At 45.5% G+C, this 14,254-nt stretch overlaps 2 protein-coding genes across 2 annotated transcripts; one reads left to right on the top strand and one right to left on the bottom strand.

The window, feature by feature from the left end:
- Positions 1-331: 331 nt before the first annotated feature.
- LOC127341462 (uncharacterized) lies at positions 332-2,878 on the bottom strand. Its single transcript, XM_051367319.2, has 7 exons — positions 2,595-2,878; positions 2,149-2,270; positions 1,920-2,009; positions 1,639-1,691; positions 1,232-1,334; positions 933-1,048; positions 332-852 (listed from the first exon to the last, which is right to left on the bottom strand). The coding sequence occupies exons 1-7, from the start codon at positions 2,830-2,832 to the stop codon at positions 804-806; spliced, it is 771 nt and encodes a 256-aa protein (XP_051223279.1). The 5' UTR covers positions 2,833-2,878; the 3' UTR covers positions 332-803.
- A 182-nt stretch (positions 2,879-3,060) lies between these two features.
- On the top strand, positions 3,061-12,869 carry LOC127341461 (DEAD-box ATP-dependent RNA helicase 20). Its single transcript, XM_051367318.1, has 10 exons — positions 3,061-3,323; positions 3,402-3,649; positions 5,288-5,467; positions 5,570-5,731; positions 5,861-6,015; positions 11,517-11,609; positions 11,825-11,910; positions 11,994-12,220; positions 12,307-12,540; positions 12,677-12,869. The coding sequence occupies exons 1-10, from the start codon at positions 3,268-3,270 to the stop codon at positions 12,724-12,726; spliced, it is 1,491 nt and encodes a 496-aa protein (XP_051223278.1). The 5' UTR covers positions 3,061-3,267; the 3' UTR covers positions 12,727-12,869.
- The last annotated feature ends 1,385 nt before the right edge of the window (positions 12,870-14,254 follow it).

Raw genomic sequence — 14,254 nt, 5'->3', positions numbered from 1 at the left:
GCCGAGAAGATCCAGGACTTCGCCATCCACACCCGCTAGTCTAAAGGTTGTCACAAGCTAACACACCGATCAAACATAGTCCAACTGTGGTCACAACAACAATTCCGGAAGGGAGGTAGGAATAATTTATATGTTTTTTGACATTGCATTGTGAAGAGATAGAACGTGTATTCAAATGTATCAACATATAACAGATACCATCATATTATAAAAGCAACAATCTGGAAGTCTTACATGGGTGGAATGTGGTGTTTAGGAACCTGAGAACCGATTACTATAACATGGTTACCAATTGATGGTAACATCTCGATAAACCGGTAAGAAAGTGACAAGAACTTAGAAAATCCCATCACAACAAACACAACAAGCGGTTTGTGAGATAAACATTTTAAGAAGACTACATTGTGGCACTGCATTGTGATTTAATTATATTGGGAAAAAAATTTCAATAGATCCCACTAATAATCTTTAGCCATGATACACAAATAATACGAAACCCACACACAACTCGGGTGTCAATGGCACTCATGATCTAAACATCACGTAGTCACTATCGGTAGATCAAAATCATCAGGTCCTCCCTGACATCAGCCATTTCTCTTGCACAGCCTGCATGATGCATACATTTATATGTTCCTGAACTCACTCAAACTTGCCTGACATGCAAATCATTCACAAATCGTTTGTCCAAGTCCCAGTTTTGGATCAGATATGGCACAACCCATGCATGCTCATGTCCCTCTCTGATTCATCAGAAGAACTTCTGTTCAAATCATACCATGGTCACTGCATTTTGAGACTACTCATCGCTTTGCGGGTTTCTGAGAGTGTACAAAAGCGGAGGCTGTTTCCCTGACAGAGGTTAAACACTTGTAAGAACAGCCCAAGATGACATATCAGAATCATTGGAATACAAATCAAGGTTGCTTTACTTGAAGCTGGCGCGCAGCTCCTCTGCAATATTCTGTGATGAAGCGCCACTTGTGAATCCTAACTGAAACATCATTTGCTCCAAACGCTTGAAATTCGTGAGGTAAAGATATCCAACCTATACGAAGAATCATCCAGCAATGTGAGGATTAATATTCTAGAAACAAAGCGAGGCTGGTCCATCAATGTGATTTTTAGTACTGTAGATCTTGATTGATTTTTTTCACAAATGTTTAGTTAAGAGGGGGAAAATAAGATACTTGGTGCAAATAATAATTAAACATTTTGGAGTAGAACAAACCAGTGTTTCAAGTGAAGATGCTCGATTGTAGACTGCAATCCCTGCACGTTTTCTTGTACGAGTTTTGCTGCTAACGATGTTCCTTCCCCAGCGAAGTATGTCCCTACAGCACATGATTGTGTAGTGTAAGTAACTCTCAGTACTTGCAAAGGTCATGTTTCATATATGTGCCAGACATTTTATAGATGAGAGAGCATCATGTTCGTTCATAATCTATACTGTAATACAAAAAAAGGCACACATGTGGTGCCGCGTAATGGCAACTCTCAGGAAGATGAATTTACAAGTCCTGAGTACTGATGTGCTAACACTGAACACACGATCCCACAAGACATCCAGTGATGTGAACAGATGCTACAGTAAACTGTTTACTGATAGGCAATAAAAGGCTAGAAACATTGGTTTACCTTTCTTCTTCAGTTAGAAAATCCTCTCCAAGAAGTTTGTTCAGCAACAGATCCTGAAGGAAGGAAACAGATAACAGTTGATGTGAAAATGCCTGGCCCCATGATGCTACAAAGCATTCTCTTATATATAGCGTGTTTAAAAAGAAAAGGCAAATGGGGTGTTCTTGAGAAAATGAACTACGTACAAACATTAAAATAGTACTAGCTACTAAAACAACATCCAAAGCATTTAGCCTATGCTTTCTGTTTGATTAGAGGATAAAGAAGAGCTGAATTCATACCTGCGCTTCACATTTGACGACATCCATCACACGCTTATTGTACTCGTTGATGCTTAGTGGAGGGAAAAAGAAGTGTCTCCGAGCATAAAGCTGTATCACGAAGAGCGAGAATCAGATTAGCTCACAATAAAAAAGCTAAGCTTGACCAAATATGATCATTATCATCATCAGAAACATCATATAGACATCGTAAATACTAATTCAGTCAGTAACAACAACTGATTCTCACTTCATATATGCAGTCTCCCAAGTAGGCCAGCGATGCGGCGTTGTAGAGTGAACGTGGCTTCTTAACCACCGGCGCAGGCGGCAACCACCACTTCTCAAACCCCATATACGTGCTCTTCTTTGCTAGTACAGAACAATAACAATTAACAAGGTATTGATCAGACTACAAACATCTCCAGAGTAAATAGTGTACACTAATTGCCCGCAAAAAAGAATAGTGTACACTAACTACACAATACTTAACATTAGCCCATCAAATGAAGTTAATATCGCTTCCCAATGACCGAATTGTTCTACTGCACTTGCATTTCAGAGTCAAAATCTCGTATGTAGTTGCAATGGTGGTGTGCTCCTTATACTATGCAGAGCATGCCCGCAAGAGCTTCAGTGGGAGAGCGTATGTGCAATTGGTCAGGGGGGCATAAACTGAGGGATGATGACAGATACCTTGGCCCTCGCTGCTGCGCGCGAAGAGGTCGGCGTGCGTGGGAGGCGGCGCGCGGGCTGGGGTGGTTGCCGTCGCCGGCGACTGCCCCAGGGCCGGCTTGGGCTTGGGCTTGGATGTCTTAGGCGCCGCGATGGTGGCGGCGCCCGGGTTCATGTCCCAGGCGGCGCGCACGCGGAACCGGTGGTGGCGCGCCGGCGCCGGCGCCGGCGTCGTCATGGTCGCCGCGACGGTGGCCATCGTCTCCGGGCGAAAACTCTCACAAATGGATAAACCCCTTCCGCCGTTGATATTTTCCCTTTTCTCCGTGCCCAGCAGCGGGCCTAACTTGTCAGTGCTGTCATTCCCGTTTACGCTTTCTGATTACCGCTAATCAGATAGCAAAACGTATACTACGAAATACGTTTTGTTAGTCGGGTTGTGTGTTTAAGAAATGCGTTTATGAGGGCGATAGCTCGAGCACTCCACCCCGACATTGCCGCACGCGCGGAGCTCGCCTGTTGAACTCGCCCGCCGCCGTCTGGTTTCGAATCGCCGCCGCCGTCTCCTTGCTCCCGGCCAGAGACCTCACGCGCAGAACCAAACCCACCGCCGCCTCGGCACGTCCCCGCCGCACCCGCGCCGAGGCCCGCACCCCGCGCACCTAAACCCTAGCTGACGCCGGCGACCGCCGCCATGAGCCGCTTCGACGGCCGCGCGGCGGACCCCGCCTCCTACCGCGACCGCCGCAGGTAAACAGCTCCGTTCTAAACCCTAGGCCGAATCGCAACCCTAATTCCGGTGGGTTACTTACTCCGCTTGTGTTGCAGTGAGGGGGCGTTCGGGGGCGGGACGAGGGCCTTCGCGCCGCCGACCAAGGCGGACGCTGCCGCTGCGACAGCGGCGGCGGAGCTGGAGGGGCTTCCGCGGTTTGAGAAGAACTTCTACGTGGAGGTGCCCGCGGTGGCCGGCATGACGGCAGAGGAGGTGGAGGCGTACCGCCGCCGACGGGAGATCACCGTCGAGGGCAATGACGTGCCCAAGCCGGTGGGCGATTTCCGCGACGTCGGTTTCCCAGGTTAGGCAGTCGTGTTCTTCTTCAACTCCTTTTTCTCCTGTTTGCTGCTGTAGTGTCGCAGAAATTGCTGCAGGGTGCACAAATTGGGTAGGATTATTAGGAGGGAAGGGGATAAGTTAGTCTGTTCTATTAGCATCCTTGTTGAATCAATTATTAGAATCAAATAATCGGAGCGTCTTCATTTAGCTATGGACTTCGTATATCCAGCAGGACACGTTGTGATGAGCCGTGTTGTGATCATTCATACCACACTCAGAAGGCATAATTCTGAAGCACCTAAAATGTAATTCACCCAAATACTCTCCTCTCACTAGGCTGACTGTCTTAGGGCATGTACAATAGTCATACGTAGGCTGTCTGTAAGCGATGCCAGCTAGTATATTTGATGATGTGGACGAGAAAAATGAAGGAAAGAGAAAGAGGGCATCGGTAAAGTTGCAGACGGTCTACGCGCGTGAAAATCGCTGGCTAGCGACAGCACTTTTCCCATTGTATGGATGGCTGTTGTAACTGTGGCCCCAAAAGGAATCGTGCTCCTATTTTTCCCATGGCAGCTGGAAGTAGTTGAGAGTTTAGTTCTGATTTGGTCAACGTAATTTGCTAACTTATCGGGTGGTACAGATAGCCAAAAATTAGACCATTGTAGAGGCTGTTTTTCCGTGTGTCTACAGGTGACCTGGAGAGCTCCTACCGATGGCAGGCGTCTAAACGAATGTACATGCCCTTAGTTGGTTACTGTCAGCCTATCAAGGCATGCCCTGTGAAGCAGTGATTCTCTTTGAAATGCCAAATTCTTTCTTGTTGTTTCTCACATTTGAAGGACAATCAATGCTAGCCAACTTTTAAGTCCTTAGTTGCGAAACTACTCTTGCTGAAAAGGCAAGTGTTATTTGTGGCAGATTAAAGGGCATTCAGTTGAAGTAACTGATGAAACTGTTGTTGCATCGCTCAAAATAGGAAGTATGACACACATTGCTTTTAGTGATATGACCCCTCCTTCACTTATGGTCACAAAATGAGTTGAAAGGCCGCATTCTGAATTATTCTATGCATTCAAATTTTAATTGTCATTATCCTGTGTGATTCTGTTCTTGTATTAATTCCTGTATGTAAGTGACAACATATGTGAGTAATCAAAAATATTGGATTTTAGGATCTAATAATACTGGCCGTGCTACTCTTGCATGTACAGTCATTGCGCTTTCTTACAGAGTTTCAGATTTTTATTTTCACAGTTTCGAGGATACTTGATTTTATGATAAGCTGACTGCAACAGATATGTTTTATGAATTGAAAAAAAATTAGTGAATTTATCTGTTACCTTTTCTTTCAACTAATAGTTTCCTAGTCCTCACATTACATCACATTATTACAAGAAAGCTCACTGCTTCAAGAGGAAATAGTATGACCAAATCATGATACCCTTTAATGTCTTCCCCAAAACTATTTTTTTTCCTCCTTTGTTCATCAAATTGTATTTCGTTTACTTAAAGCAGTCTTTTCTGTTAAAAGAAAGACGCTGCAGTTTTGAGATACATCATATATTATTTTATTCGTGCTTTCTTAGCTTTAACATGATAACATGTCACAGTCTTCAATTCCACTTACTTCCTGAAGTCCCTTCACTTTTTTCTGCAGAATATGTGTTGCAAGAAATTACAAAAGCTGGGTTTACAGAACCTACCCCTATCCAGTCACAAGGTTGGCCAATGGCACTGAAGGGGCGTGATCTTATTGGCATTGCTGAAACAGGATCTGGGAAAACACTCGCTTACCTCTTACCTGCCATTGTTCATGTTAATGCTCAGCCTATCCTAGGTGCGAATACGCTGCTTATATTTTTTTGACTAGCTTTTCTACATATATCCTACTTCATTTTTTTCTGAAATCTAAAGACTGACATGTGTTTTGTTATTCAAGCTCCTGGCGATGGTCCGATTGTTCTCGTGTTAGCCCCAACCCGTGAGCTTGCTGTTCAGATACAGCAGGAAACAACAAAATTTGGTGCATCATCAAAGATAAAAAGCACATGTATATATGGCGGTGTTCCAAAAGGTCCTCAAGTTCGTGATCTTCAAAAAGGTTCTATATCCCACCCTCCCTCAGTGTGCATGCACCCGTTTGAAAAGATGGTGTGTTTGTATCAGTTTATTGACTCTTTGGGATAAATATGACTGTCGCAGCAATACTGATTTGTCCTATTTTATGCAGGTGTTGAAATTATCATAGCCACGCCAGGAAGACTAATTGATATGATTGAGTCTCATCATACAAATTTGCGGAGGGTCACTTACCTTGTTTTAGATGAAGCAGATCGTATGTTAGACATGGGTTTTGAACCTCAGATTAAGAAAATTGTTTCTCAGGTACACAGTACACCTCTTTGTTTTCTTACAAATTGCATTATATAACCCCCATGATGAACATACGAGCAAATCAGTGCTCCGATCTTCTCTGTTTGATTTGTGCTTTTTGCCACTTGCACATTATCATGAGGTTGACGAATTATGTATGCTCTGTTTGGATGTTTGCATTGGGCCTAGATATTGGATATTTGGGTGGGTGCCAGCCCTGAATACTCAGATTTTAGTTGTTTGGTTGATCTAGACATTGAAGCTGGGTAGATTCGAGGCGAGGTCTGAAAGGCAAGAAACTTGGAGGCTGAATGTCGAGGGGTTAGCTTATCGCGAGGTATTCGGGCCGCACCGCTTCGACGCATGGTTGTCTCACAAAACACATCGCTCCTCCCTCTGCTTGGCAAACTCGCACGCGGGAGACTGGCGACGACGGCGGCAATCCTGCCCTCCCACAGTCCCACCCTCCTTCTCCAGCTGGGATTGGCACCGTCGGCCCCTTTGGTGCCACCCTCCTTCATCCCTGCGGTCCTCTGTGCTGTCGACTCTCTCTCCCGCACCTCTCTATTTTTTTCCTAATGCAGCGACCTTGCTCCGGCTGTTAGCCTTGCTAGTTCACAGGTAGTGTGTGGGAAGTAGTCTGTTTGTGTGATGCTGCCAAAAGCTTCATGCAGCTTGTATTGCATAGTGCTATTTATAGAATATACAAGCTAGGTAGTACAACAACTAGATTTCTAAAGCCTTCTAGGGCTTTCTAATGTAAACCTAAGTGCTAACCAAAGTTAGCTACTGCCTAGTTCTTACATATAGAACATCCTAGAACATGCCAGCACCTACAGTGCTACTAGAAGGTACTAGCTAACTCCTGAGCAAGGATTACTCCATTCTCCCCCTAATCCTTGCTCTTCATGCTTGACTTGATTTGGACCATTTCAATTCTAGCTCTCAGCCTGAAACTTCACTCGCCCAAGTGATTTTGTCAAAATATCAGCGAGCTGATCTGAAGTATTGATGAAGCTGGCATTGATGCTTCCATCTTCCAAGCAGCCTCTGATGAAGTGAAACCGAATATCGATATGTTTGCTGCGCTCATGGAAGACTGGATTTTTGGCTAATGCCAGGGCAGACTTGCTGTCCACCATTAGCTCGCATAGTGCTATTTATAGAATATACAAGCTAGGTAGTACAACAACTAGATTTCTAAAGCCTTCTAGGGCTTTCTAATGTAAACCTAAGTGCTAACCAAAGTTAGCTACTGCCTAGTTCTTACATATAGAACATCCTAGAACATGCCAGCACCTACAGTGCTACTAGAAGGTACTAGCTAACTCCTGAGCAAGGATTACTCCATTCTCCCCCTAATCCTTGCTCTTCATGCTTGACTTGATTTGGACCATTTCAATTCTAGCTCTCAGCCTGAAACTTCACTCGTCCAAGTGATTTTGTCAAAATATCAGCGAGCTGATCTGAAGTATTGATGAAGCTGGCATTGATGCTTCCATCTTCCAAGCAACCTCTGATGAAGTGAAACCGAATATCGATATGTTTGCTGCGCTCATGGAAGACTGGATTTTTGGCTAATGCCAGGGCAGACTTGCTGTCCACCATTAGCTCAATTGTCTTAGCTTGTCTTCCTTAAAATTCTCCAAGCAGTCGAGCTAGCCAAATTTCTTGAGTTGCTGCAGCTGTGGCTGCGACATACTCTGCCTCGCATGAAGACTGAGCAACCATCCTTTGCTTGAGAGATTGCCAACTCACCAAGCAGAGGAAGAACAGAGTAAATGCCAGGTAGATGTGCATCCTTTGTCTTCCGTCGGTAGTGAAGACCATAGTGGGTCGTGCCAGCGACGTAGCGAATAATTCTCTTCACCGCCATCATGTGCTCCTTCATGGGTCGTTCCATGAATCGACTGACGAACCCAACGGCAAATGCCAGGTCTGGCCTGGTGTGGACGAGGTAGCGTAGGCTACAACGATCTGTCGGTACTTCGTAGCGTCCACCTCTTTTGCTGTACTTTCACGGCTAAGCCTGAGCCGCTTCTCCATTGGGGTGTGTACTTTCCAGATGCGCGAGGCTAGTGTGCTTGACATAGGCTGATGCCATCGCCATGCTGTTGTTTTCAATTCCAAGATAGAATGACAACTGGAATTTCGTCTTCATCTCGGCCTTGAAACTCTCAATTGCTCGCTTGGACGAACCTGTGATGATCAGATCATCCACATATACTCCAATTAGCAAGATTGTGTCGCCCGTGATGCGCCGGTAGATTGCGTGCTCATGCTCGCTTTGCTTGAAGCCCATTTCTTTGAGCGTGGAGTCGAGCTTCGCATTCCATGCCTGCGGAGCTTGCCGCAAACCATAGAGGGCCTTGCGCAGCCGTAGGACTTTTCCTTCTCCGGTGACGACGAAACCTGGTGGCTGCTTCACATAGACCTCCTCCTTCAGTTCCCCATTGAGAAAGGCTGATTTTACGTCCATGTGGTGGACGGGCCACCCCTCCTGCGCAGCCAAAGCAAGCAGCAGCCGGATTGATTCCATGCGAGCGACGGGAGCAAAGACTTCATCAAAGTCTATGCCAGCTTGCTGGATGAAGCCGCGAGCGACCAATCGTGCTTTGTGTTTGATTACTTCGCCGGATTCATTTTTCTTCAACTTATAGACCCATTTGAGGCCTATTGGTCGATGCCCGTGTGGCAGGTCAACAAGCTCCCATGTGTTGTTTCGCTCCACTGCTTTAGTTTCCTCGTGCATGCCTTATCGCGCTCAGCTTCTGCGAATGAGCACGGCTCCCCCGTGCTGGCCAAGTGTAGCTCAGAGAGCCCAGGCACTGGTTCGTCTCCAATCAGGTTTTTGACCCTGCGATAGCGAACCGGTGTGTCTCCATGCGCAGCATCCAGTCGGTCATCATCATTTGCTGGTGGCGTGACGAGAACCGGGGTTGATGTGGTTGCAGCACTTGTTGCTGGAGCTGATGGAGGCGTTGATTCTGGAGTTGCTGCTGGAGCTGATGGAGGCGTTGGTGGTGCGCTGGCTGAGGCACCTTGATCCCCACGCCTTGAGGACACGGAGCTGTCCCCTGTTGAACCGGACACCTGGCTAGGCACCCTCATGGCATGACGGCTGATACACTCCCCGTCGAAGTTGCTGCTGGGGTTTTCGCTGCCATCTGCTGCCCAATCCCAGCCCTGTTCTTCGTCAAAGATAACGTCACGGGAGATGCGAACACGCCTTGTGGCTGGGTCCAGCTGCTTGTATGCCTTTACTCCATCCTCGAGCTCGTCGACGCTGCTTGCCCCAAGGTGAGCCTTTGCTTTCGGCTCATCGATGTGAGAAGGGGCATGCTCTGGAGCTGTAGCGGTGCTATCTTGCACCACACCGGCTGGGGCTGTAGCGACGTTCTGCTGCACCACCATGGCAGCAGCTGAAGTGTCACTTTGATGCACTAGCATGGCTGGGGCAGGGGCGTTGCTTTGTTGCACCATCCTGGCTGGGGCAGAAGTGGTGCAAACCTGAGCCATGAGGAGTGCAGGCTCCTCATCATCTTCCTCTGCTTGGGCAAAATATGCCCTGCTTCTACGGGGCTGCCTGCAGTCCTTTGCCCAATGGCCGTGACGACCACAATTGTGGCATGTGTTATCTCGCGGGCCGTCCCAAGCCGCTGCACGATCGTTGTTGCCTTCTCCAACCTTCTTACGTGGTGGCCGTCGTCGTTGTTGTCTGCTGCCGCGTGCAGCCCTGGAGGAGCTGCCTCCTTGGCGCCCCTTCATCCTCTCTAGCCATTGCTCCTCGGTGAGTAGGAGCTTGCCCTGCTCACGTGCTGGCTCATGCAGCTCAAGGCGATCCTCAGCTGCCTTCAGCTGACCGGTGACCTCCTCCAATGACATATCAGAAGTGTCAAGGAGAGTCTCGATCGCAAGAGCTATCTATGACAGCCTAGGCGGCACAACTCGCAAGAACTTCTCGACGACTTGAGTTTCATCGATAGGTGCTCCGAGCGTGGCGAGGCTTGTGACGAGGTTGGTAAGGCGCAACGCGAAATCATCAACAGTCTCCCTTCGCGGAACGAGATCATCTCAAATTCCTTCTTTAGCTGCTGCACCTTGCCCTTCCGCATGCAGTCTGAACCAACGCGCATGGCTCGAATCGCCTCCCACGCCTCCTTCGCTGTTCGCTTGATGGCTAGTCCAGCCATCATTTCTGGTGGCACCGCTTGCAAGATGGCCTCCAGCGCCATTCGATCTTCCTGGTAGTCGTCGGCGCCGAGCTCAATTGCATCCCAGACGCCCCGAGCCTGCAGCTTCACCTTCATGAGGAGGCTCCATTCGGTGTAGTTCGTCCGCGTCAGCGTCATCATTGGGTAACTGCCACCGCTGACGTGCGGTCGTCTCGGTGGTGGTGAAGGGGAACGGCGCCGCGGCTGGCGAGGCGGACTGGCAGCAACACCTCCAACTGGAGCTGACATCTCTCAGGATCCTATCTTCACCAACGCTCTGATACCAACTGTTAGCCTTGCTAGTTCACAGGTAGTGTGTGGGAAGTAGGCTGTTTGTGTGATGCTACCAAAAGCTTCATGCAGCTTGTATTGCATAGTGCTATTAATAGGATACAAGCTAGGTACAACAACTAGATTTCTAAACCCTTCTAGGGCTTTCTACTGTAAACCTAACCTGCTAACCAAAGTTAGCTACTGTCTAGGGCTTACACATGACTTGTACTCCTAGAACATCCTAGAACATACCAACACCTACAGTACTACTAGAAGGTATTAGCTAACTCCTGAGCAAGGATTACTCTAACACCGGCACCCCGAGCTCCGGCGACCGTCATCTGGCGCAGGTTTGTTGCCGCTGGACGCCTGGATCCTGGCCTCTCCCCTGAGCTTGGACGTCCGCCCTCCTCCTCTCTCTGTCTTCTCTCTCGATCTCTGCTGGTTTGTGTTGTGCTCTCTGTTTAGTATCGCTTTTGGTATAAGATAGCTACGATTCTCCGATTAGCTAGGATGAAACTCGTCCTCTGAAGTTTGAACCCGCAGTTGCATCGCAGTGGGACAATCTACATTTGTTGATCGACCGATGAGTGGTACTACAACGAGTATAATGATCCAAGTCTGTTGTACCTAGCAGGGCTTTGTGACATATAGCGTGCAGAATTAATACTCTGTATAAGAATCTGTAGTGCAATTTTTACACGTATACAACGAGTATAATGATTAAAGTCTCATACAACTGCAATGCCACACTTTGACCACCAAACAACATTTGGCATTCAACCTCAATATCAAACCCGGGTCCTGAATATCTAAACATCCAAACAAAAATATTGACATTCAATCTCAATATCAATATTCTGGGTATTGGACATTTAACCCAGTACAATGCCAAAGTTGCCAATGCAAACATCCAAACGGAGCAGCAATGATCTTTAACATGTAGATACACATTATACATTAGTGCTAGACTCAGTTTAAGCTCAACCTATATAATCGTGACATCAAAAGTAATTGTTATTTCAGATTCGTCCAGATCGCCAAACACTTTACTGGAGTGCTACTTGGCCAAAGGAAGTTGAGCAGCTAGCAAGGAATTTCCTTTTTGACCCATACAAGGTGATTATAGTAGTCCACAATCATTTTGCTAGTGCTCCGTCCCACGAAGAATGTCTCGGATTTGTCAAAATTTAGATGTATCTAACACAAAATAGCATCTAGATACATCTAAATTTTGACAACTCTCAGACATATTTCGTGGGACGGAGGGAGTACATTGCAGTATACTACCATATGTGTTTTTTATGAGCAAATTGAAATTCTACATGATGCAGGTTATAATTGGTTCTGAAGAGTTGAAAGCTAATCATGCAATTTCTCAGCATGTAGAGATATTATCCGAGAGTCAGAAGTATAACAAGTAGGCTTCCTGTTACATTTTCGATAACATAATGTACTTGAACTGGAGATATGGCTCCTTAATACTGAATTACTTGATATAAGGTTGGTCAATCTACTGGAGGATATAATGGATGGCAGCAGAATTTTAATATTTATGGACACCAAGAAAGGTTGTGATCAGATCACTAGACAGCTTCGAATGGATGGTTGGCCTGCTCTGTCTATCCATGGTGACAAGAGCCAAGCAGAAAGAGATTGGGTTCTTTCCGAATTTAAGTCAGGGAAAAGCCCTATTATGACGGCTACTGATGTAGCTGCTCGAGGCTTAGGTATACAGAAGTTCTCTCAGAGACAATAACTTAAAACTTATGTTATACTGGGAAACTAATATGTGTTCTATATATGTTCACAACAGATGTTAAGGATGTCAAATATGTCATTAACTATGACTTTCCGGGGTCGCTGGAGGACTATGTACATCGCATCGGTCGAACTGGCAGAGCTGGAGCAACAGGAACAGCTTACACCTTTTTCACGGCTGCTAATGCCAGATTTGCCAAGGATCTTATTAACATTTTAGCTGAAGCTGGACAAAAAGTCAGCCCAGAATTGGCTAATATGGGCCGTGGTGCACCACCTCCTTCTTTAGGTAAGTTGCTGGATTCTCTTTTTGAAGATATAATACACTTGCTTATTCTTTATTATACACCCTTTATCATTTTTCCCCAAGACATTGTTGAAAGCCATCTTGTTGAGTTGGGTCTCATTATTATAACATTATGCAGGCTATCGTGATAGATATAGAGGGCATGGAAGTGGCCGGTCATGGAGCTGACACTAAATATCCAATTGTCGCAGTGAGCGATATTTGACATTTCACTGTGGATGGTTATGTATTTCTGGCTCACTAAATTTTTGGTTATTGTCTGGTAAAGGTGGATTTATGAACTTTGGAATACCATGTTGTGTTGATGAAAGATTTGTTTAGGTAGGAATGTGACACAATCTTGCAATTTCATTAGAAAATAGTTCAGTTTTTTTTTTTGTAGTGACAGGGTAACTTATACTCTGGTTTCATCAATGTCAATACAAAACCTATTTTCTTTCAAATAATAGTAGCATGTTCACCCAATTGGGATGAATCCCATTATACCGAATATCAGTGCAGCCTTAGTTTAGTGCACTAAACATCAGTTCAGTCTTAGTTTCGTGCAGTTTCTCTTTCCATTTTCCCCCCTTTTGGGTACCAGACCCACTAGTTGCAAACACCCTGTTGTGGTTGTCAGTTGGAACCTGGAAAAGGGTTTCTTCCGGTTTGGACAGTAGGATCTTTTCCCTAGTGAATTGTGATTGCCTAGCCAACAGCTGACGCTCACCATGTGACTATAATGTACTCCCTCCGTTCTTTTTTAATTGACTCGAATTTAGTACAAGTTTATACTAAATCCAAGTCAATTAAAAAGGAACGGAGGGAGTAGATTGTATGATGCATGGTATATCCACAACTTTAGGTAAGAACATTGTGGTCATAAGTATTGTTTGAACCAGACAGCCATAATAGCCTAATCGATGCTGATTTACTCTCTGCCCAGCATAGGATGCTTTGGATATTTCTGTATGCACCATAATTGAGTTAAAAGTTCTTCAGACAATGTAAGAAACACATTTGTCTGCAAGTACTGGGACATCAAGAGTTTTGTCCTTTTTTTTTGCTTAGATTTTGCATGGGTGCATACAAGTCAATGCCCCTACATGAAATTGCAGTGTAAATTAATGACTCTGCTGGGCAGTGGTTCCCTCTGTAGTGGTTGTTGCTGATATATCAACATCTTTGTTAGTACTATATTCGGCTTCTCACCAGTGTTTGCTGTACTGGTCCAACATCTAATGGTAAATAAGGATCTGCCATAACAATGGATTTGTGGTCCTTGCTGCTGTTGCATATCTAATACATCTGTCATTTGTAGTTATTCATCATGGTATCTGAAAACTGAAATTTGTTTCTACGAAGCGATTCCTTTTTTTGCAGTCTGGTCCACGGTTACTTTGTGACAACTGCCTTATTGGGTGATTGCCATTGTTCATGGTAAAAAATCAGCTGTTCATTTCCTCATGTTACCAATTGGCTATATTGTTTGCTGGTATATCTGCATCAGCTGCCTATTATGCTTTTTGCTCAAAATTTGTTGGGTGCAATCTGCACTACAAAGTTCTTAAGCTACTTATATTTCATTATTGAATATTGATATATTTACATAAAGTTCGTACTGTTCGAAAAAGAACATGAGAGGTCTGGTCCTGATCCAAGTTGCAAATTTGGTGTCAAGTTTCGGCTAAAATCTGGACTGATGATTCCATGGTAT

This window comes from Lolium perenne, chromosome 3 (assembly GCF_019359855.2).
Source record: "Lolium perenne isolate Kyuss_39 chromosome 3, Kyuss_2.0, whole genome shotgun sequence".
NCBI classification, from domain to species: Eukaryota; Viridiplantae; Streptophyta; class Magnoliopsida; order Poales; family Poaceae; genus Lolium; species Lolium perenne.
Note: the sequence above shows the minus strand (reverse complement) of the source record. Positions and strands in the feature narration are given on the sequence as shown.